This window comes from Musca vetustissima, unplaced genomic scaffold (assembly GCF_032173495.1).
Source record: "Musca vetustissima isolate MV318-11 ecotype Yass unplaced genomic scaffold, APGP_CSIRO_Mvet_v1 utg5566, whole genome shotgun sequence".
Lineage (NCBI taxonomy): Eukaryota > Metazoa > Arthropoda > Insecta > Diptera > Muscidae > Musca > Musca vetustissima.
In genome coordinates this window covers 188,842-212,889 of record NW_026877757.1, presented here as the reverse complement: position 1 = coordinate 212,889, position 24,048 = coordinate 188,842, and the positions used below count along the sequence as shown (strand labels likewise).

At 33.9% G+C, this 24,048-nt stretch overlaps 1 protein-coding gene across 1 annotated transcript in view; it reads right to left on the bottom strand.

The window, feature by feature from the left end:
* Positions 1 to 8,304: 8,304 nt before the first annotated feature.
* The window catches only part of LOC133322441 (mucin-2), an 85,545-nt gene continuing 69,801 nt past the window's right edge, over positions 8,305 to 24,048 (bottom strand). Inside the window, exons 5-8 of the mRNA XM_061531439.1 lie at positions 10,862 to 13,350; positions 10,441 to 10,801; positions 8,670 to 8,904; positions 8,305 to 8,612 (exon numbers count right to left, since the gene is read on the bottom strand). Of these exons, the coding sequence (XP_061387423.1) occupies positions 8,316 to 8,612; positions 8,670 to 8,904; positions 10,441 to 10,801; positions 10,862 to 13,350 (3,382 nt within the window). The 3' untranslated portion in view covers positions 8,305 to 8,315. The remainder of the gene's footprint in view (positions 8,613 to 8,669; positions 8,905 to 10,440; positions 10,802 to 10,861; positions 13,351 to 24,048) is intronic.

Below are 24,048 nucleotides of genomic sequence, written 5' to 3'. Positions count from 1 at the left end.
TTATCAAAAATTGTGGTTATAGAGGTTTGCGGTCAAAATATCTAAAATCGCTTGGAATGCTTCTGTGATGACCAGCCATTGTAAAATGTTTTCCAGAAGAAGAGAACGCTAAAATGGAAAATTTGGCTATTATAGTGTATCTCAAACTTTAGTCCATAAAGATATTTCAAACATTAATGAGAATAAAAATATTGGTAATATATTTAAAGGGAAACTCAAATTTTATTTATAACAAATAACACACAATTTACAATATATAACATCTATATAAATGGATACCCTCCACTTGTAATCAATTGCCATTATTAATTAGTAAACGTGCAGTAGTTTCAACATTATCGAACAGATTTAATAATTCCTCTTCTTTGCGTTTAATACGAGCTCTTATATCTGCAATTGATTCGGTTTTAGGCATTTCTCGATTCAGCAACTGATCCATACTTTGAATAAGTCTGTAAAAAATTAATTTATTTTGAAGATATAAAGGTTTTTATAAATATAAGGTTTCTGTCCACATCGAAGAAATTCCAAAAACCACATTTTACAAAAATTCCTTGCTGCGAAGTTCGCCTACTTCTTCGAAATTAATATTTCGCCCTATTCTAAAACCCCTCAATTTTTTTTTGGAAAATGTCCATTACTTACGTTTGATTTTCATCGAATGTATCACGTGATTTGCGTGGAGTTTTTTTTTTACTAACATATGATTTTTCCAAAAATTCATTCAAATCTGTCAAATGTTCCTCTTGCCTTTCAGAATGTTCCGGGAATTTTCGTTTAGCTTTTAACAATTGTTTATTTTTCAAGTCTTTGCGAGATTTTTCGATTTCCGCAACAATTTGTTTAGAAGGATTTAGAAATTTGATATCACCCACTATCAAAGAATGATTTAGAATTTCATCTTCTTGAGTTTGTATGGCAATGGCGGCTGTTGAGTCGGGCGCAATATTTTGAAAAGATTTGTTTTCTTTGCTTTGGTGATTACGTCCCAGCGACGATGAGGTATTATTACGATTCCATTGTGGTTTTTTGGAAATATTCGTGTTGCGATTTGTGGCAGACGGAAGTTTAGATTTAATAGGTACAGAATTTAAAATGGATGGCCCCTTTGCATTTTTGTTGTTTAGAGGCCTCGAGGAAATATTTCTAGTAATTATTTCCTTTTTAATTTCGATTTTTGAAATAATAGCAGACCTTTTGTTAGCTGTACCATCTGTAATTCTTTTACGAAGTTGTGTGATGGCTGCTTCCGGCAATTTCGATTTTGTAATACGGTTTGAATTGTCTTTACGTTTAGTAAATGTATTGGAACGAGTTGTGGGATTTGAATTATTGGTTATTAATTTCATATCCGTGTTATTTCGTACGGCCGCTGGATCCAATTTTTGTCGTTTATTACTAAGTGAGACGTTTGTTTGTCCAGTTCTTGTTTTTAAAGAATTCGCGTACATTGTTCAAAGGTAATTTGTTGCTTATTGAAGAAAATCAGTTATTATTTTTGAAACCAAAATGGATAGAGCGGAATTTTTTATCCCCAAAAAGTTTCAAGAAAAATAATTGTGTGACAAATTAGAAATTGTAATTAATTATCTTGATTTTGAAATCATAGGTTACTATATTTGTAGCCTGAGAAAAAGTAGAATATGTACCCAAAAGTGGTAAAACTTGTAGGTTCTGTAACAGAGCAAATATTTCTTAAATTCGAATTCTTGATGAAAGATTCTTCATCACAGATAAAACTGCTATTATGCCTGCGAGAGAAAATAATATGAGACCTAGTAAAAAGAGATTTCAAAATTGCTCACAAAGTGCAAAATAACATGAAATATTCTGGAAAGGAAAAATAATATAAATTACAAAATTAGATGGTATTCCAATTAGAATCAGAAGTTTAATAATAGAAAGTCTTTTTGATCTATTTTCTCTTAGTTTTGGCTTCAAGTTGTAAAGTTTGTATATACCTGTAGGTTCCAGACTCTGCAAATAAAACGTTTTTAATTATTTTTTTATTGTTAAAACATTTTTTATTTTATTTACATACTATATTAGTATAAACTAAAAATATACTAAACATATCTATTAATACATTTATTTTATTAAACATTTAAATCTTAGATAATAATTAAGTTAATAATAATTAAATTTAGTTGTCCTTTTCAAATATTCTTGAGTCCTCGCCATGCCTTTGTGAGGTTAGATTTGAATTTGTTGCTTGTTGATGGTCCTGTGGAATAAAGGAAAATAATAGAAATATAAAAAAAAAATCAAAATAATTTTTATGTTTTCAAATTCAAGCATATTTTATTATTTATTTTTATTAACCAAACCGACAGCAAATAGAAACAGCATCTTTAGATGATAATGATGATATTCAAAATGTATGTGGGTTGATGATAAAAATAATTACGAGGGCAGTTCGGAAAGTTCTTAGCCTAGCACAAAAAGTGCGGCATTTTTAATTTTTCCATTGTAAAAAATTGCGGATGCGTCTTTTTTGAAAACCTTTTTCCATTTGAAGAAGTTGCCAGATCGAAACAAAATTTAACATGTGTTCATAACAGAGATGGAAGTTTCCAAAACACTTAACTTGTTTCTGTTTATAAAATGTTAAAAATATGTCAAATGAGCAGAACGACTTGTTGCATTTGTTTTTATTTATTCTGACATGACAAGCCACAAGATAGAGTTGACAAAACATATCCTATCTTGTATAATTGTACCGTGGTTTGTTTCAAGTTAGAATTAAGAAAGTAAATGAATCAACAATATTTTACAACAAAAAATAACTTTTGTAGGGAGTTGAAATGTCGAAAATATTAAAAAAGAAATAATCTATAATTTTTTTCACTCAATTAAATTGAGAATATATTCGAAAAAGTATAGCTCAGACAAATCTGGGAAGAATTCAGTATACAATATGCTATTAATTCAAATTACAACTTCTTTGACAGTTCATTGCACCAACAGCTGTGTTAATAGTACGTTTACATTTAACCGGATTTCGTTAACCCAGTGGGTTTCAATTGCCAATTCCTTTGCATATATGTCAAATAAATCCTCATAAAGTAGGTTAACCCGGTAAAAAGTTCTAATGTAAATGCCGTTTAATGCATCAAAAAGTAGTAAAACTTTTCAAATTTACAAGTACTGCATGTCGTTAACCCAGTGAGTTTAAACTGTCAATTCCATTCGATATCTGTATGTGAAATAAATTTTTATAATGTAAAAATAATTTCGATTAATAGAAGACTTTTTACAGTTTCGGGGAAAAATCTGTTACAACAAATAAATAATTATTGTAGAGAGTTGAAATGTCAAAAATAATTTCCAAAAAATTAATCTATTTAATAAATATTTTGCATAATATTTAATTAAGAATATATTAAGGAAAAGATTGCTCAGACAAATATGGGAAGAATTCAGTATATGGGCAATATTGCCAATTTTTTAATATTCCATTTTCAAAAAATCAGCTTTTTTGTTTTTGTGGCACATAAATGATTTTTGGTACACATATAGAGAAAAATGTTCTGACTCCGAAACCGTTTGCGATCAATTTTTTGGTTGATGCGCGCAAAAGTTATCGAGGTTTTAATTTTGGGCATAAGAACAAAATCTTAAAATTACGCCGTTTATTATATTGACCAAAAACGTTGATATATATCTTCCTTCGTAAAATAAGAATATGAATATATTATAATAATCACGATAAAGTTGCACATCTTCGCGAAATATGAGAAAAATAAAAAAATATAGCAGATTACATCAATATTTTCATTATATTAATGACATACACACACCTAAAAATTAATTTAAAAATATCTACATAATCTAAACACCATGATGAATCAAATGATATCCAAATCACACAAGTCCGTGTAGCGGTTTCTAAATCGCAGCGACAACAAAACAAGATATGGAGGAAAAATATTTGTTTTTGGTTCGAAAAAATAATGTCATCATATTTATTTTTTAATTTTATACAAGAAATTTCAGAAAAAAATGGTGGGGTTATTCTGCTATTTTACCCGAATATCGCCGAAAAATTTACATATATAATAATAACCACTTTTTGTGTATAAGTATACGCCTTGCGGATTATATCAAGACCCTCCGATAAATCTTAGAATTCTATAAATAGGAATAAATCTTAAAATAAAATAATATTATGAAATATACATTTTAAATTGCGTGTAAATCGCGTAATTCTCAAAATCATTTGATGCGCATGCGGTTTCCAGGAAGTACTGAAGTTTATCTTCCAATCCATGTATATTTTGCGAAATTTCATTTGACGGCTAAGATGTGCCGCACGTCACATTGAAGTACCCAAAAAATCGTAAAACGCGAATAATTTCCAAAAACTCCATATGCCATTAACGCGCATCCGATTTCGGTGTGCACCCTAAAAAAATACATCGATCTATACCATTTCAATGTGGTCCATTAAGAACCATGGATGTGCCAGCACAATCTATTTTTGAAATAAATTGCGTACATCTCTCTTTCGGTTCTCTTTTCGAAAAAGATCAAAATCCGTATGAAGCCATTTATTGAAGCGGAAATGATACACAGAAAACGCAAATAAATCCGCGATATTTTCAAAAACATTGTTTGCAAAATTTCGTGTTTTTGGAAGGCCAGTTCCCGCCGTTCTAGTAGATGGATTTTCACGAAGAAGATTTTATATCATCTGAAACGTAAAAAACCTTATTGATCGCGGGTACCCATACCATTCAGTTGACAGATCTAAAAATTTTCCCCGAAAAATAGGTTTTTTAGAAATTTGATCGCACAAAATTCGCACCTTCGGATGAGTATTACTCTGAAGCTGTGCATACTACATACACAAAATACATATCAAATTACGCAGATTCGCGACTACAATAATCTTATAATCGATTTTTAAAAATTCCTGTTTGCGTATTAAAGCAAGAAGTAAAATTAAAAAAAACACTCAAAATCGAGCTTCAAAATGTCAGCATAATTTAAAGGTAGATGCAGTTAAAATTTTGTTGGCTTCTAGTTTTATTTTGACACGAAGACCGTGCAATGAGTGGCTTAGTCAAAAATCGATAGAGAACATAAAAAAACTGGTTCGCCTCAACCTGTTTTTACACATTTTTTTACATTAAAGAAGACACAGCTTCCACCAAAATAAAGTTTGGAGGTCATTATCATGAACAGTTTGCAACGACAGATCAATTAACCCAAAACTATTCACTGTTTTTCATATACTTAAGTAGTTCCTGAGTTATAAAGGGGTGAACCTCCGCTTCAGCTATGTTAAAAAATTGGCAATATTGCCCATATACGTTTTTTATTTAAATTACAACTTTTTTGACAGTTCATTGCACCAACAGTTGTTCTGATGGATGAACAAATTAATCCTGATTTAAAATATGCAATTTTAATATACTTTCTCCGTAACATTTATTCAGTAAGAATTTGCAGAGAGTAAATACAAATTTTTCGTTCTCAAGAGAGAAAATTACAAAAAGTAAACGAACAACATCCAGTATAAACATTGTATCGACACAGCTGATTAAAATAACAAACAATTTGTCACAAACAAAAAACAGAATTTTGATAAGAAAAATCAAAAACAAACGGAAAATTGATATTGTTTATAAATACGTGCGTTTTCTTCATCCAGTTTAATGTTTAATGATACAACATCAAAATAAAAATCACAAAACAATCAATTTGATTGAAAACAATAAGTCTGTTCGTTAACTTTCCCAGTAACATTTACTCAGTAAGAATTTGCAGAGAGTAAAATCAAATCAAAATAAAATTTCGCAAAACAATCACTTTGCTTGAGAACAATTTTCTTGTTTGTTTACAAAACATAACAAAACAACTGATTAAATATCAGCTGATAGTACTAGAAAATTCTTACTGAGTAAATTTTCCTTTGTAAGAATTTGCAAATACTCAGTAAGACAACTGTCAAATCTGCTCTCTCAATTCACTCTCTTTTACTGGACTTTTGAGTAAACAAATTATTGTTCGTTTGTAATAATTTGTAGATGAGTTATCTAAGGGGAATGGCAACCGTTCACTTCTCTCACCCATAAACTGACATTTGCCGTAAGTAAAATTAACTTATGTATTTTTGGCAAAAGCATCGAAAATAATTTCGATTAATAGAAGATTCTTGCAGATTCTGGAATGAAATATAATTGCTCTTTTTCTGTACTGCGAGAATCTACTAATTTTTATTTATTTTTATTTTTAAAATTCTTATCGAACTAAAAATTTGCAAATTTTTGCAGGTCCTGGAACAGGCCAAGTATACGTCTGTTCCACCAACCAGCAAAAATGTACAATTTTCCCTTTATGATATCCCATAGAAATAGTAAAAACTAGCAGATTCTTGCAGTATTTTCTATGGCGACATTCATGGTACAATTTTACAAGGTAACTGCAAAACTACAACAAATACAATTCAAATCAAATCAGCTAAGTATTGCAGTTACCTTGTATAATTGTACCATGGACGACATTGTTTATCTACTGCAAATTGAATTAATATTAAACTAAAATGAAATGATGATGATGATTCGAAGTTAGCATCCGTCCCCAACCATTAAGCAAATGATGATTATTAATACTCTGATGATTTATTTTTTTCGATAAGGAATACTTTGCAAATTTTATTTGAAATATATAATCATTTATTATTTTTTATATAATTATATATTTAATTGAATATATATGTATTTTTAATATAATTTTTAAACTACTTTGCATTGCTACAAAAAACAAATGTTATGTTAATATTTTATTTTCTTTAAAGCCGACAATTGTGACAAAAAATTAATTTTTTTTAAGATTTATTAAACCCTTATGATATAGGTAGTACTTGTTTTTTGATCTTTTCTTCTTTATATTAGATTTAGTTTTTTTAGTTATTTATTTATAAAAAGTAAACAAACAAATTTATGAAATATATATTGCATTTATATTATTAAATAATATATTATTGAAAAATAATAATAATAAAATTAAATCAAATATATAATTATTATCAACTATGATTTGGTTTAGTTGTGAGTCGTCGTCATCTTCATCGTAGCAGCTGATGATGATTGATATTCAGTAATAATAATAATTTAAATTTGGTAAGTTAAAATATACGTTTAAATAATTAATAAAATTATTATTCAATTTTTTAAATTTATTAATTTTTTATTATATGACAAGTTTGCATATTATTTGGAAATATTTTTGTTCGTAAAAATTTGTTAGTTTTTCTTTCGATTTCGTATTGGATTCATTTTATTGTTCTTTTCACAATTTATTTTTTCTTTCTTTGAGGTTATTATTTTTTTTATACCATTTTCACATGTAAATCTGAATATTTTATTGAGAATTTCAATTGAAAATATCGCATTAAAAATATCTTTTCACATGTAAATCTGAATATTTTATTGAGAATTTCAATTGAAAATATCGCATTAAAAATATATTTTCCATTTAAAATTTATTTAAATAATTTTATTTAAATTATTTATTAACAAACAAGGGAAAATAAAGAAACTGTAAATAGTAGATTTTGGTAGAAGAAGTCAAAAATCAATAAATAGTTAAATAATGTTCTAGAATAAAACATATATATGTAGTAATGTAGGAAAGTAAACTTATTTATAACTCTTTTTCCATCGGAGAAAATATCAAAATGAGGACTCCCAAACTGTTATTTGAAGTGGTCTTAATTCTTACTTAGTGAACCCTTCATTAGTTTCGATAACAGAAAATCGATCGTCTAATAATTTCAAATAAATATATTTAACAATTAAAATATAATTATTGAATTTAATACAATTTGATTAAAAGAATTAAATAATTTTTAAAATATATATAATTTTTTATTGGAAAATTTTAAATATTAAAATGCAACCATTTATATTCCGATTTACATGTGAAAATACTTACTTTGAATTTTAAACAAAAACTATAAATTATGAATAATTATTTGTTTTTAGGTTATGTTGTTATACTATATATTAGAAAAAATATATATCTATATATATAAACTATTTTTATATTTCTTTCTTTACAATTAGTTAAACTATATATGTATGTATGAATCGATTTTGGTTAGAGTTCTATTAGATGAAATATTATATTTATATATTAAGGCCCAGGAGGTTATTTGAATGAAACCAATTGATATAGATGGTAGGAGATGCAGATTTGTTACAGTGTAGCATAAAAGTTGTAAGCAAATACCATAACTACACGATCAAATTCCATCACTCTTCAATATCACCAACATTTTTTCCACAACTACGTTCTTCTTCCACTCTCTACAAACAAATACGTTTAACACCGCAATCCATACAAAATTTAGCCGTATCTATCAAAAATTTTGTGCCACATTCATGACAGAATTTTGACATTTTCATACTTGAACTCATTGTTGAACTGGAGCCATACAATTGATTTGTCGAACTTGCTGGGGTTTCACGATTCGAATTCATCATCATTGACTGTTGGGTAGTATTTGGTGTTGAAGTCAAACCCATTGTAGGATGTAGGGGTGTTGTGCTGCTAGTATCGTAATTGTTATTATTATTATTATTACGTTCATAACGTAACATCATCTCATCCAAATCGTGACTGGTATTATTGTTGTTGTTATACAATTGTGTTTGTTGTTTTTGGTAAATGTTGTTGTTGTTGTTAGTATTGCTATTAATATTTTGTCCACCCATAATTGGTGGTAAGGCATGTTCCGAACTACTGCTCGATGAGGCACTTAATTGTCGACAACGTTCCTCGGCTAAGGGTCGACTTATAACCACATTACCCGCGCCATTTGGATTAGTTGTTAAGCTTCGATTACGACTAGAATTACGTGGGTTAGTTAGTTCGGAAGAACGTTGACGCGAGAGACTGTCAAAGAAAAATAAGGAAGAGGTTAGAGATATTAATAAAAATAATTAAAGAATGTAAATAAGTAAAAAATGTCGTTAGGTTCATCCGTGTCGAATTTTTTATATTTCGTCAAAACCTTCTAAGACCAATTACCTTAGATTTTTACGAATTGTTTTCGTTAAAAGTATATTTCTAAAAAATCCTATCAGGAGAATAATTAAGAATTTTCTAAGGATAACGTAAAAATGTATGGGCGTGGATTTTTTAAAGAGTATTTCAAGAAGCACGAATATAATTTTAGGCTTGGTTTTTGAAAGACTATTTTAAAGAACACCACCAGAATTATACACTTTGTTTTTTAAGTATACTTCAAGGAGCACGATAAGAATTATATTCCTTTTTTTTTTAAATAATATTTTAAGGAGCACCAAGAGATTTATATACGTAGATTTTCAAAGTATATTTTTCAAGGAACACCAATAGAATTTTAGGCTTGGGTTTTAAAGAATATTTTAAAGATCACCAATAGAATAAAAGACTTTGTTTTTTAATGAATATTTCAAGGAGCACCAATAGGATTATAGGTTTGGTTTTTTAAGGAATATTTTAAGGAGCACAAATAAATTAATAGGCGTGTTTTTTTAAAAGAAAAAAATTATGGAGCACCAATAGCTTGGATGCTATATGTTCCGAGTAAGAATTCCATCTGAAAAATTCGGTTTATACCTACTGCATATGCTAATTGGGGAGAGTACTTTATATGGAACTCCATGAACATGGTTGGAAAATGGCCTTGGAACAATGGAAATATCTAATGCGGGACCTAATAATGGCTGCCATGTCAAGGCATGCCGGTAAATTACAGGCACTTCGGTGGGAACTATGTACTATGAAAATACCTAATATGAGACGGGATATTTTTCTATGGGGACTATGCCAAAACATTTACCTATATTGAAAATGTTCTGTTTTTCACCCACCATGATCCGGGAATAGCATATTACAGCCTCTTCGGTAAAAAATGCTTCAATGACTAACAAATACCTGTGAAAAGTTGTTTCGCCCTTCAAGAATTCGGAACGCCCACTCTCTAGAGGGGAACAGGCGAATTTTATACCGATCGGAATTATCTTTGTCCCCATATGCTTCGCTTAGAAGATTACGCCCTTCAGCAGAATTGCGTTGACTAGCCGTCCCCGATAATTGGATGGCTGATGAAGCAGCGATGGTTGTTGCTGCTGCTTTTAGAACTGGATTGGGAAGCCGGATGGGCTGGAAGGTTTTTGATTTGGAATTGGGGCTCCATTTTGATTTTCTGTTTTATTTACTAAAGGGAAAAAACTATGTGACCAACACTTCGGCAGAAAAATGCAGCCAAAACTTTAAAAAATCCAAAATAAAGCTGAACAGACGAATTTTATACCGATCAGAATTGTCTTTGGGGTCCGTCGTAATAAAATTAATTTAGATTTAGTTCCGTAAGACCCTTTAAGTTCAATCGTCCATTTTCCGTTCAATTCTGTCGATCGTTCATTATTATTATTTTTCACTTACCTCCCATAGGCCGAGTCTGCACTCGTTTTGGAACTAACACCCAAACGTGAATTGGGCGACGACAACGGATAACCATCTAAACTACTCAATTCATCCGAATCGGCATAGGCATCACCGCTGGGTGTTCCTGTGGCCTTGTTCACCTTATTGCGATTATTCATCATCATCGTCGTCATTGTCGTGGCGGTCGACGTCACGTGATCACCGGTTCGTTGCTGTTCCATAGATTGTCTCAGATTGGCGGCCATTTCATCACTCAGCTGGCGGAAATCTTTTTGCATTTTTTGTATAAGATTTTTAGCGTTATTCAATTGAACATCGGGTTTATTAGTATTTATAAAATGGCCATTAAAGTGATTACCTCCTGCTGCTCCGTGCGATGCTGTTGTTGCCGTTGACGTGGCAATGGGTATACCACGACTGCGGGGTATAGATGATAAATTGTGCTGGTGCTGTTGTTGCTGCTGTTCATCATCATCACTGATTTTACTGAATTTATTATCGGCAGCATCCACCTCAATTTCGGCCAGACATTGAGGGTTACCCATCATCATGTCACGTATGGAATTGGGGGATATGGGTTCCTTATCCAAATCATTTTGTTCGGTTTCTATGCTAATGAATATTTCCCGTTTCTGATGGTTGACCAAACCCAGCTCATCATCATCACTAGCAAGGGATTTTTCGTTATATCTATTTTTGGTAGCTCTATTTTGGGGGGAGAAGGAATCGAAAAGACCTTTAGGATGGGCTGGTAAATTGGGGAATTGAAAATGGTGTTGGGGATTTGAGTTACTATTTGTGTTATTGTTGTTGTTATTATTACTGTTAGTGTGACTATTAAGGGGTGGGAATGTGGATTTCTGTTGGGGGACAGTATTGCTGTTGCTGTTCACATTGGAATTCGGCATTAACATCGATCTTTGTTTCTTCGATGTCCGATTCAATAGAAATTCTCGACAATCCTTAAATAGAGGAAATTGTTCTTCATCATTTTCGAATGATGACAGGAATTCCTCAAAGTCAAAATCATCAAATTCAGCCGGCAATGAAGGCGGTGGCACAAATGGCTCCTCCAAATTGTTCATTTGGGCACTGAGACGATCGAAGGCCTTTTGATGTTCCTTCATGAAGTTGTCACACTCCATGGACGAACGATTGGCTTCATCATCAGCCGAACATGAATCAGCCTCCGGAGAGGCATCGTATAAGAATTGATTGCGACCGAGGCGTATGCGTCGCTTTAGAAGATTACGTCCCTCAGCAGAATTGCGTTGACTAGCCGTCGCCGACAATTGGCTAGATGGCTGATGATGCAGCTGTGGTTGTTGCTGCTGCTGTTTTTGGGGAATAGCACTGGATTGGGAAGCCGCAGGGGCTGTGGAAGGTTTTTGATTTGGAATTGGGGCTCCATTTTGATTTTCCGATTTATTAACTGAAGGCAAAAACTTTGTGGCTGATGGTGGTACTGATGCTTCCGACGAGGAGGAAGATAAATGTTCACGACGATTTATTTCCACAGAATCCGCCGCATCGGAGTGCTTAAAATCATTACGTAATTTATTTAAATTAATTGGTAAATTATCACATTTGTTAATTAATTTGGGATCGATGTAATCGGAACCCAAAGAAGTTTTACGCTCTTCAGTGGATTTTTGATTGTTGGTGGTACCAAATATGGAGCTAAGGGCCACGGGTTTTTGAGATATTTGTGGTTTAATTTGTTCCAAGGGTTGCAAAGTTGCCTTGGTATTCAAGGGGGTTAGGGGTTTGTTCAAAGGGGTAGAGGGTTTGGTCAAGGGTGTAGAGGGTTTGGTCAAGGGCGTGGATGGCTTGCTTATTGGTATTGCCACAGGTGTGGAGGGTTTTGTTAAATGCTGTCCATTGCTGTGGGGTGTGATGAGTGGTGTTGTGGGCTTGGAATTCAGTGGGGCCAAACGAACGGAATTATATTTCCCCGATGCTTCTGGAGTTATTGGTTTTTGTTCGCAGTTTTCATTCGGTTCATTTAAACTAAGCTCCAACAAATCAGCTTTAATATTTTTCGCTGAATTTTGTTTGCTCAAATTGTTGCTTTTGTCCTTTAGCTCCTTGGCATTGAGAGGGCCATCCAAATTTGCCAATACTGCTGGGGTAGTTGCGCTCGAGCTATTGTTGCCATTTTGATCGGTAGGTGATTCCGTAATAGTTTCGCTTGTTGTAGTATTCGCTGCCTTATTCAGTTTTTCCAATTCGTGTTCATATTTCAGGAAAACAGCCAATGAATCGGTTTTGTTGACATAACGTGAAGCGGTATTGGGAGCACTTTCTGTTTCACTGGTATTGGGTGTTAGACCACTGCTGGAATTACCAGCAGCCTCATTGGCAGCATTTATGTTCAATTTCAAAGGCTGTTTACGATTGGAAGCTGATGTGTCACGGCGTACCACTCGTGGACTTTTCGTTATAGCATAATCGTTGACACACACCGATCGAACAGGCATTTCATCATATTCTTCGGGTTTCATGAAATTCGATGATATGGGCCCCTCATCAGAGAGACCCCTTTGTATGGTGGGTCTATGCTTTTGGGCAAATAGGGGTACACGTTGTGTCAGCAGTGGTGAACGACGTGGACAACGCAATGAGCCAGTACGTCGGAAGCTCGATGATCTGGTTAGAGTGGGAGTCTTAGATGTTTGTGACGTTGTAGTATTGGGACTAGATGTTGTATTATTTGTGCTCGATGTCGAACTACTACCAAGTGTTAGAGAGGTGGACATTTTATTTGTGTTATTTGTTGCAGCCGCCGGTGTCGATGGCAAGCTGGGCAGTTGTGGTGTTGTTGGAGAATCGGTGGCTGTGGGTGAACAGAGTTCCTCAAGTTGTCGTTTAGCCGATAAAAATGGATCGTAATTATCGGGTAGGCCACTGAAATGAGTTTAATGTAAAAGGGAATTAAAAAATGTGTACGTTTTGTAGGTGTTTTGGAGAATTGATCAGATATCAAATCAAAATGACATTTTTAAAATACAGTATATCAAGAATGAGTTTACAGCTTGAATAAATAAAAAATGTTTCTTTTTTCATTTATCATATAAATATCTAAAATAACATCATGAGTACTATTTCGGGATTCTACATTTGATAATGTTTAATAATTATCCATTTGTAAACTCATTTTTGACATACTTTATATCGGAAAAAGCAATGAAAAATTCTGAGAAATTGCGATACCCAGAACTCAGCAGTAATACACTTGGAAGTTGATGTCAGAAAATGGAGGATCTTCTACATGTAGAGGTAGAATACCTTTATACATCGTCCAGAAGTAAAAGGCAACAGATCTAAAAATTACTCCTGTTTCAGAAAAATCTAAATAAGAAGATCTAAATAAGGTCTTCTGTCTTTCATACATTTTTTCCGGATGAACTGAAGAAGAAGGCTTTCTGTCTTTCATGCATGGATCAATTATTGTTCATATAAATAAAAGTTTATAAAATATTTTTGAACAGAGTCAATGAGAATTACTTCAAGGCTATTTCACACACTTCACACACAAGCTGACACTCATTACCGTACTTACCTTATAACAAATGAGTCGCTGCGTATTAAACGAATAAATGTTGATTGCTTATTTAATTCTGCTCTCTTTTGAATCTCACTAGACCTTCTATGAATCTTTTAGAGACAAAAGGCAACAGATCTAAAAAATTACTTCAGTTTCAGAAAAGTCTAAATAAGTTACTTTCTTTTCGAAAAAACCAAATAAGGTCTTCTGTCTTTCAAACATTTTTTCTCCGGATGAACTGAAGAAGGCCTATTTGTCGTTCATGCATGGACCTTTTCAAGATATTAGTTTTTCCGTATACAACTATTGGTCATATAAATAAAAATTATTCCCCAAAAATTATTATAAAATGTTTTTCAACAAAGTCAGTGAGAATTACCTCAAGGCAATTTCACATACTTCACAATCAACGTGAACACTCATTACCGCACTTACCTTATAACAAATGAGTCGCTACGAATTAAACGAGTAGCTGTTAATTGTTTACATAATTCTGGTCTCTTTTGACTCTCACTAGAAGCTAATGTCTCTTCCTCCACAGCATGATGCTCTTCACTTTCGCTCTCAGTATTAATATGGTCTCCAAGGCTTTGATTAATTATCTCTTTCTCATTATCACTTACTTCTGCTACCTTTTGTTCTTCATCTGATTCTTCATCTCTCTTTACGCTGTCGATTTCTTCTGGCTCCTCGTTTTTTAAATGCGAAGCCGGTGAGATACCATAAATCTCAATTGTTTCCTGTTTCAAAGGTAAAGCTTTCATGGGCTGAGAGAGTTTACTCTCTGCCTTAGTACTGTCAATTCTCTTACGATTTGCTTTGCAAATACTCAACGACTTTACCGGGCTCTTTTCCAGTTTGAGGTGGGTTTTTTCGGAGTTTAAGGACACCGTGGAACGTGGTGTTGATTCTAGAGATTTGTTGGATTGTGATATAGCCGGAGGAGGGGGAGGAGTAGATGCTCTCTCTTTTTTTGCATACAAGATGCGAGGTGTTGAATCAGCTGTATTCGGAATTTGAAGCTTCAGGTTATTTGGAGGTGTTAATTTAGGTTCCAATGATCTAATTGATCTTGATGTGGATTCAATAGACCGAGTAGCTGGAGTTGAAGCGTTTCCTCTAGCGGAATATACATTTTCAGATTTTTGTTTTAAACCTAGGCTTTCCGTTGCATCCAATACGGCCTCCCGAAAAATATCTGCACGTTCATTGTTATTTAAGGGTGCCGCTTGTCGCCTGGGTGGACTAAATCCACGAAAGTTATATTTCATAGAACTCAAATCATCATTGGTACAGGGTCTCATATCTTCCAAATTCTCCGGAGGTGTAATAAACTCCTCTTCAGTATCTTCTGAATCCGATTTCACATAAGTCTCAGTGGTAGATATCGAAGTTTTAAGGGTACTATTCAATTCATTATCTTCTTCATGTGTTGAGGCTACATCAAATTCAAGCTGTAAGGATTTCGAATACACATCGGGTAGTGGTGTCGAAGTTTTCTTATAGATATCAAATTCCGACGATAGATTAGATGCTGAGGCTTCTCGCAATTTAAGTTTCTCTAATGTTTCATATGCTTTTTGCAGAATATCATTACTATTTCCACGGGATGTTGAACTTGGTGTTGATGATCTTCGGGAAGAATTTCTGGCCGAGAGATCGGTAGGGTTTTGTGTAATTTCCAGTATGGCATTTAAACTATTTTTGGAAACTGATCTTGAAAGGGAGAGAGGTTTCCGGGTGCACTGATCTTCAGAGAATTGTCTAGAAATTGTTGTTATATTTAAGCTCTCCTTGGAAACGGTTCGGGATAATGATTTAATATCGGGTAAAGTTCCACTTTTACTTAGAGCGGTTTTGGAAGTTCCTCCCTCTCTTTGAAGTATTTCTTGCTCTCTTACCAAATCAGATTTCTTCTCAACATCTCTTTGCATAATATTTTGCTCTCTTCTTTCCTGTAGCCTCTCTTTAGAAAGCGATTTAAGTAGATTTTTAAGCTGAGGACGTATTTTCAATTCATCCAAATATTTTTGCTGTAAATCTGAGTCGATTACACCTGGTAAATCTCCTTCTAAAATAGTTTTATTATCATTATTTTTGAGGCGTTTCGTAAAGGTTTTTGAGATTTGTGTAGTGTCCCGAATCAGATTTTTTGGTTCCAGTAAACGTTTTGGTAACTCAGCAGTGCGATATTCTTTTCTCATCTTTTCAGTTGGTTTTTGTGATTCTTTTCTTAAGGTTATGGGTTTCTTTGAACCCTGTACTCGGGTTTCTTGTACCGCAGGCAAACACTCTGACATATCTAAGACATGGGGAGATCTGTTGGTTTCCTTTTCTTCCTTGGCCGGTTCATTGAGTGTAAAATATTCTTCCATGGTTAATTTTGGTGTATCATCTGCGTCTGAGAAATTGGTGATTTCTTTGGTGGTTGTTGAATAAAATGTCAAAGATTTCGCCAGGTCTATTTTTCGGTCGGGTGAGATATTTTCTATAATATTTTTGAGTTGGAATATTTTAAATGAATTAAAAAAAATCGTAATTTTTATGCGATTGTTTGGTTTGAAAGTTTTCTCTTAGTTGGATTCCGTTCATAAGACAAAAAAGGTAGTTCATACTTTTAAAGGCATGTTGGAGGATTTCTATGACCACAATATTTTTAACGGGCCATTTATCTGTAGATCTAGAGGGTGTCTTCTATGTTAGGAGGACTTTTGATATTGTAACCTTGTAGGATATCTTCTATATCTTTTAAAACTGAAAGAGGAGATGTTACTTTATGTCTTTTAGGTAAAAAGAGCTTCTACTGTGCCTAGAAGACGTATAGTATTTTTTTTCTGGAAGAAAAAGGCCAACACGACGGTACACGACGAAAATGTCAGCTTTGTATAGGATATCTGTAGGCCTATTCTGTAACTTTTAACAACATTCAATATTGTTTAAATTTCTTTTGTTATTGTAAAAACAATAAAACAAACAAATGAAATTGTTGTAAAATAGACAATATCGAATGTTGTTAAAAAATTACATAACACAGGGGCCGCAATGTCCTTTTGGGTCTGGAATTCATGTGAAAAGTATAGATAATTTTTTCGTGGACTTCTTTATATAAACGTTATGTAGGAACCCTTCTATGTCTAGAAGGTAAGTAGTACGTCTACTAGGTTTGGAAGTTTTGAAGGTGGTTTTATGGGTATAGAAATCCTGTAAGAGGTCTTCTGGGTCTAGAAGTTGTGTATCAGGTTTTCTATGTCTATAAGATGTGTAAAAGGTATCCTTCGAATTGATGATACATAGCAGGACTTCATCTAATAATCTGTAGTAGATTTTCTACAAGGTCTGGAAGTCTTGTAGGTGGTTTTATAGAGGTAGAAGTTCTGTAAGAGGTCTTGTGTATCAGATCTTCTATGTCTATAAGATGTGTAAAAGGTATTCTACGTATAGATGACACTTAGGAGGACTTGTATATCTAAAAAACGAAACATCTTCCAGGTCCAGAAGTCTTTTAGGTGGCCTTCTGATTATAGAAGTCGTGCATGAGTTGTTTTTGGTTTAGAACTCCTGCATTCGTTCCTCTATGTATAGATAATCTGTAAAATATCTCTTATCGGAGAACTTCTATGTATAGTGGAATTTTTTTATGTTACACATTTGTAGGATACATTCTACGCCTAAAAAAATGAGAACGTCTTACTAGCATGAAAGTCTTTTGGTGGCCTTCTGGGTTTTGATGTCCTATAAGAGGTTTTCCGGATTTTGAAGCCCTCTAAGAGATATTCTATGTGAGAGGACTGGATTTAGAAGCCCTCTAAGAGGTATTCTATGTGTAGAAGATATGTATATGGTATCATACCAATAGGGTGCTCATGTATATTGGAATTATAGAAGGTCATTTATGCCTAGAAGACCAGTGTCTTATGTTGTGTTATATTTCTCGAAGATCTGTAGAATTCAGGGCGTGTACTAAGTATTAAAGTACCTTTATACGTATATCTAGAAAACTTTTAGTGCATAGAAGACTTGTAGGTTCTCTACGATGATTTACGCGAGTCTTCTGGAAGTTCTGCAGGTTGTCTTCTGGCTTTAGAGTTCTCTAGGAGATTTTCTATGTAAAAACGAAGATCAAAGAACTGTAATGTAGATTTGTCAAGACTAATTTTTAGGAATTATTTTATTGAAGGCAGGGTTCATAACGTTTTAATCTTTAGTTTTCTGAAATAATAATTTTTCAAGAACCCAGAGATCTATAAGAGGTGAATTATTACCGAATTATTTTTAAAGCACCCAGAGAGCAAGAGGTGAATTGTCTTTTTAAGGCTTATTTTTTTGGGGTCATCGGACTTTCTGGACTGGATTTTGTAATAGTAGTTTTCAAAAGGCCGGAGAGCTACAAGTATGTTTTTATAACATAGTTTTTAAGGATCCAAAGAGCAGTACGCTTCTATTTTTAATGAATAATTTTTGATGCGTCCCCAGAGGCATAATCATGGACTAAATGATTAATTTTTTAAGGTTCCCGATATACATGAGCTTGGATTTTTATACCCTCAGCCATTTTGCTAATATATATAAACTTTGATTAGGAAAACATGTGTCTCATCGAAATATTGATTTAAGACCCATGTACCAAATCCGTTTCAGACCAAATCCGTTTCAGACAATTTGTAGTCGATTTACGCATGTCCGTCCGTCAACCTTATCATTACCAAGCCTAGATCAAGTCCGAAGTTGATACCCATTGGTCCACTTCTTCTGGTATTTCCTTCAAAAATGGTCAACATTTTAAATATTTTTAAATTGAATATCCATTTTCCATTGGGAGTGACAGTAATTGATGAGCTTGCAGCTTCGCAGAAGCTGAAATTTATTAAGGGTTGCTATAATGTAGGTCCTTGTTGTTGGAACCAGGTTTTTACAATGTCTCTCAGGATTATATCCGTAGGTGTCTTTAAATAATTTTTAAGTACTTTTTTCATCTTTTTGGATTTTTAATAATTTTGCAAATGGCTCTGAAGTCTTGAAGGAGGTACTGAGTATTTTTAGAATATAATATCTATATGGAAGGCCTATAGTCGGTTTCCATGTTGAAGAGACCTGCAAAAAACCTTATGTCAATATTTTATCACATAATGCCTAATATTGGCATTAGAAAATAAAAATAAAGTGGCATTGAACTTTTTCTTTTAAATAGCAACAATAAAAAACATCAAAATAATCTGTTAAGACTTATAACAGCAAACAATAATATTCCAATCTGCACCTATATACTCGTATTCATACATATCGACATATCTATCTATACGATGTGTAGTCTCTTCATACATGGTTTCCCTTTGGATATCGTGCTGCAATTTATAAATATTTATTTAACATGACTGCCCTGCTGCTGAGCTGCTGCAACACTTGATATGGTTTTGGTTATGCTCAGCATAACTATAAGACGATTAAAAAAATTACTACAACTGAAACTAAAGTTTTCATGGCGAATCATAATTAACGGTGTGGCGGTGGGTACTTTGCATATGTGCAACCATCTATGGATCATTTGCTATAGTTTTGTGTGTTTTCTCCAACAAAGAGAAGTCGTCATCATAATCTCATCATCGCCTTGAAATGGTGGTGGAGGTGGCAGTTAAGGAATATTGTAAAGAAAAGAAGTGCAGTACTTCGGCTGTGGAGCTGTTAATTAAATGTAAAATAATAACATTGCTCCGGGAATTGTTTCCCGTATGAATGGGGCACAAGAATGAATGAAGATTGTGTTTCCAGAACAGCTGGGGAAAAATAAACATAGAACTATTTCAAAGACCATTGAAGAAATCTGCCAATCTCTGCCATTGATGGAGGTTAGCTAAGAGCCTAGGAGTACACATAGAAGAAGTCATTAAAATGTTCGTTGAAAACATTGTTACAATCTCAGAAAACAAAACTGCTGATGTGTGAAAATAAACAAAGATTTAATTAAATTAACGGAACGCTATACAAAGTTTGTATTTTAAAAGGGCATATTAGAATGAATATTATGTGAGATCTTTAGAGATTCTCAGAAGATGTATATTTAATGAATTATTCCAAGGAAGTTGTAGAATATAAGTTTATTTATTAGGTTAAGTAGTAGAATCAAGCGGTTAAATATCGGCCGGGCCTAACATTTTAAAAAGAATTTTCACCCAATAAGAATATAAAATAATATAGCCAATTTGGTGGAAAAACTCTACCAACATACCAAATGATGGTGGTAACATTAAATGGGGTCTACCCCGAAAAGTGGATCAATATTGATAATTTTTGTTAAGGAAATATTCTAGCCAATGTTAAGTCAAAATACAAAATTACTACCGATTCGGTTGAAAAATGTGCCCAAACTCTTTAAAATACCGAAATATAGGAGATACGGATATATGGGGTCCAAACTAAAAAGTGGACCTTTATTGATAAGCATGGCATAATTACACAAGGTAGTCTCATGCAGTCATATGATTCCAATTTTTTCATAATTTTAATTTTGACAACATTCAGCTTTCAAAATTTAAATGAAAATATCCTCCTTCGAAATGTACGCAAAACACGTGTTCAGTGGCAATAATTACAAAATGTTTAATATTTTGAAGTTCCCAGCCTCTATAATCTATAAATATAAGTTGTAACATCTTTAGTTATATCTTCATAGAGTAGGTTAACCCGGTAAAAAGTTCTAATGTAAATGCCGTTAAACGGAGAAGAAAAATCTGGTCCCAACCTTTTGAAAAAGGCGAGGACTCGAACTCATATTCCGAGTTATAAAACGAATGTAAGGCCGACATAACCTCCTTGGAATGCCCTGACTTTCCCGCCTTGGAAGGCCTGACTTTCCCGCCCTTCTCGATAAAGAGAATTAGAATTCTATCGACTGAGGGCGGCAACGCTGGCTGCAGTATCCAGAAGACGAGCGCAGCCTCGTTAAAGACCGGAAATCCCAAATACACTAACAGGATTGCACCGAAGAGGAAGATGGCAGCAACAACTGGTGAATAACCACTATTTTAGGCGAAGGTATCTACAAAGACGAGCTCTGCTTTCCAGTGACCCATGAAAACAGTGCGTCCGATAAATTGAGCTACATTGAAAAATGTCTTTTGAGATTCAGAAATGTTAAATTACAAATATGGGCTTTATATAGAATGTTTTAGTCCACGAACGAACTAGTTGAGTTGGACGATTATCGGAAAATTTCTCAAGAACTATGTCAGTCTATGTAGTTTCTTTTAGTAGCTTTTTTACTAAACGAACTATTAATTTCATCTGGACACCAAATGCTTGAATAAAAATTAAGAGTAAATAAATGTGTTGCCTTTATTTGCCCTATGATCGATCAACGAGCTAGGGAACTATAGAGTCGGGCAATATCCTTCCTAACGCGGTTCAATCTTATTCTGTTTAATCCGAAAAAGAATTCATTAATTTATTCATTTATGAACGATTGGAACAAAACGAACTAGATGAACTAAAGATCCGAACGTAGTGCCGATCGTTCCTTTTTGCGGATTTTTTTCTTTGAACTTGTTCGGTTCGGAACTAGGGATCTACCTATCCCAGAGCGCAGAAATCGACTTTTCGATTTTTTTCCAAGGTCCGCATGTTGAGGATCTGAAAGGAGCTTTTTGAAAAGCTTCTGGAATAAAATAGTGGCGGTGAAGAAGATACCAATTAGAGATGACGGAATAGATTGTATACCACATAGCCGAAGTGAGGTCATAGTAGCAATTAATCGGATGAAGAACAATACTAGACTACCGAACTATTCAAGACTGGTGATCTGACACTGATCAGGAATATGCATCAACTGCCGAAGTGAGGTCATAGTAGCAATTAATCGGATGAAGAACATTACTAGACTACCGAACTATTCAAGACTGGTGATCTGACACTGATCAGGAATATGCATCAACTGATTAGTACAATTTGGCTAGAGGAATGCATGTCCAATGATTGGAGCCTCTGCATCGAGTGTCCGGTGCACAAAAAATTAGATAAGACAATATGTGCCAATTATAGAGGAATTAGTCCCTTTCCCATCGCATATAAAGTATTATCCAGCGTGCTGTGTGAACTGAACGATGGTAAATGATATTATTGGATCTTATCAATGCGGCTTCAGACCTGGCAAACCCGCAATAGACCATAGTTTCACACTGCGTCAAATCTTGGAAAAGTCTTACCAAAAATACACCGACACATTCCACCTACTCGTCGACTACAAAGCCGCATTCGACTGCCCAATCCGCTCACAGGTGTTTGAAGCCATTACTGTGTTCGGTATTCCTGCAAAATTAACGTATATTTCCAGGGTAACTTTAACTGGTACAAGTTCAGCGGTTAAAGTCGAAAAGGACTCTCGGCGTCCTTCAATACCGAACTAGGATTCAGACAAGTTTTAGACCTTTTGTCGTGTGACCTTTTCTAACATCCTGCTGAAAAAGGTCATACGAAATGCAAATATGAACAGAAATGGCTCTCAGTGCACCGAACAGCACGTGTAACTCGCCTACGCCGTTGATATCGACATAATGGGCCGAACATTACGAGCGTTAACAGCCTTTGAACGAATTGAGCAGGAGTCAAATGATGGCTCAGACAGAAGGGAAAGCCACGAATTCGATTGAAGGTTCAAGTGGAAGACATTTCGAAACAAGGTTTTTCAAATTGGAAAAGATGCCCACAAGGCCGACGCGACTGGAAATCATTTTTAAGCTCGGCATATGGAACAAATGTTCTGTCACAAGCCAGCTCATGGTTGGCAACATTGCAGGTCGAATTCAAGTAGAAAGTATATAAAATCAGAACCCATAAATTTCAAGTTTTTGCATCATTTGAAATATAAATAACACAATTTCGATTAACATTCTCAACAGATTTCCATCCTACCAAAAAGGAAACTTTCAAACTTTACGAACTACTCTACTATGGATAAAACTCCAAATACCTTGAGATTTCAAATTATTATTATGATCTTCGCTATCCTGAACAACTTCATTCGGCGTTCTTCTATTTGAAGGCATTGATTTTTCTTTAGTTTCTTCTCCCGATTTATGGAATGACACAACGTTGGATGTCTTTTTCTGTGATTTAGTTATTGCGGCATCGCCGTGCCGAATGACATCCGCCTTCAATTTATGCGGATCATTTCTTTTTATGCCAACTTTAGACTGTGGCATTTCATTTGCCGCTGTTCGACGCATACTCGTAGCTGGAATTGTATTTGTCTTTCCATTGGGCTTGCCTTTGATGTGTTGTTTATAATTATTATTGTTGATGATGTTGGAGGAGGTGGTGGCGGCGGCCCGGTTGCTGGTGTCGGATGTTGACATTTGTTCACCCATCAAACGGAAATCTGGCATTTCAATTTTTAATTTTGCTACTGGATCTTTAGTTGCGTTTGTAATGGGATCTTCACGAATGGTGTCGGCTGCCTGAGATGATGTGGATGGTGTAGATGTGAATGGTGCCGAAGCTGCTACTGGTGGTGAAGGCGGCGTAAGATTTTTGTCACGTGTGCTTTTATTGATGGATATTGGTGTCGCTGTGGTTGGCACCGGTGCTGGATCTCTAGCAATAGTTTGTTCTGCTGTTGTAATTTTTACTTTTGTTGTTGTTGCTGTCGTTCTTTCCGATGCTTCATTAATATTTCCTGCTGTTTGTTTTGTAATTTTTCTGCATTTTTTTATAAATTAAAATAGAAATAGATGGTGTAGAAGGAGAGAGAGAGGAGGTTTCGTTGTTTTTAGAGGTGTCATATCGAAAAAAGGTAATTGGGAATAAATTGTGACCAAACTACAGAAACGAAGGAAGGTACAGGTACTCTCAAAATTGGGTGGTGAAACAAAAAACAACTGGTAATAATTAAGAAAATTGTTTAAAATACGGTTGGGTGTTTTTCCGAAGGTGTGAGGTGTGTGTGTGTTCAAAAATTTACCAAATTCTAAATAAATCAATCAATCAAAATTATAACTGTCAATTTAGGTAAAAAATCAATTCAAAATAACGTTTTACAATATCGAATAGAAAACCTCTAAGAACCACCA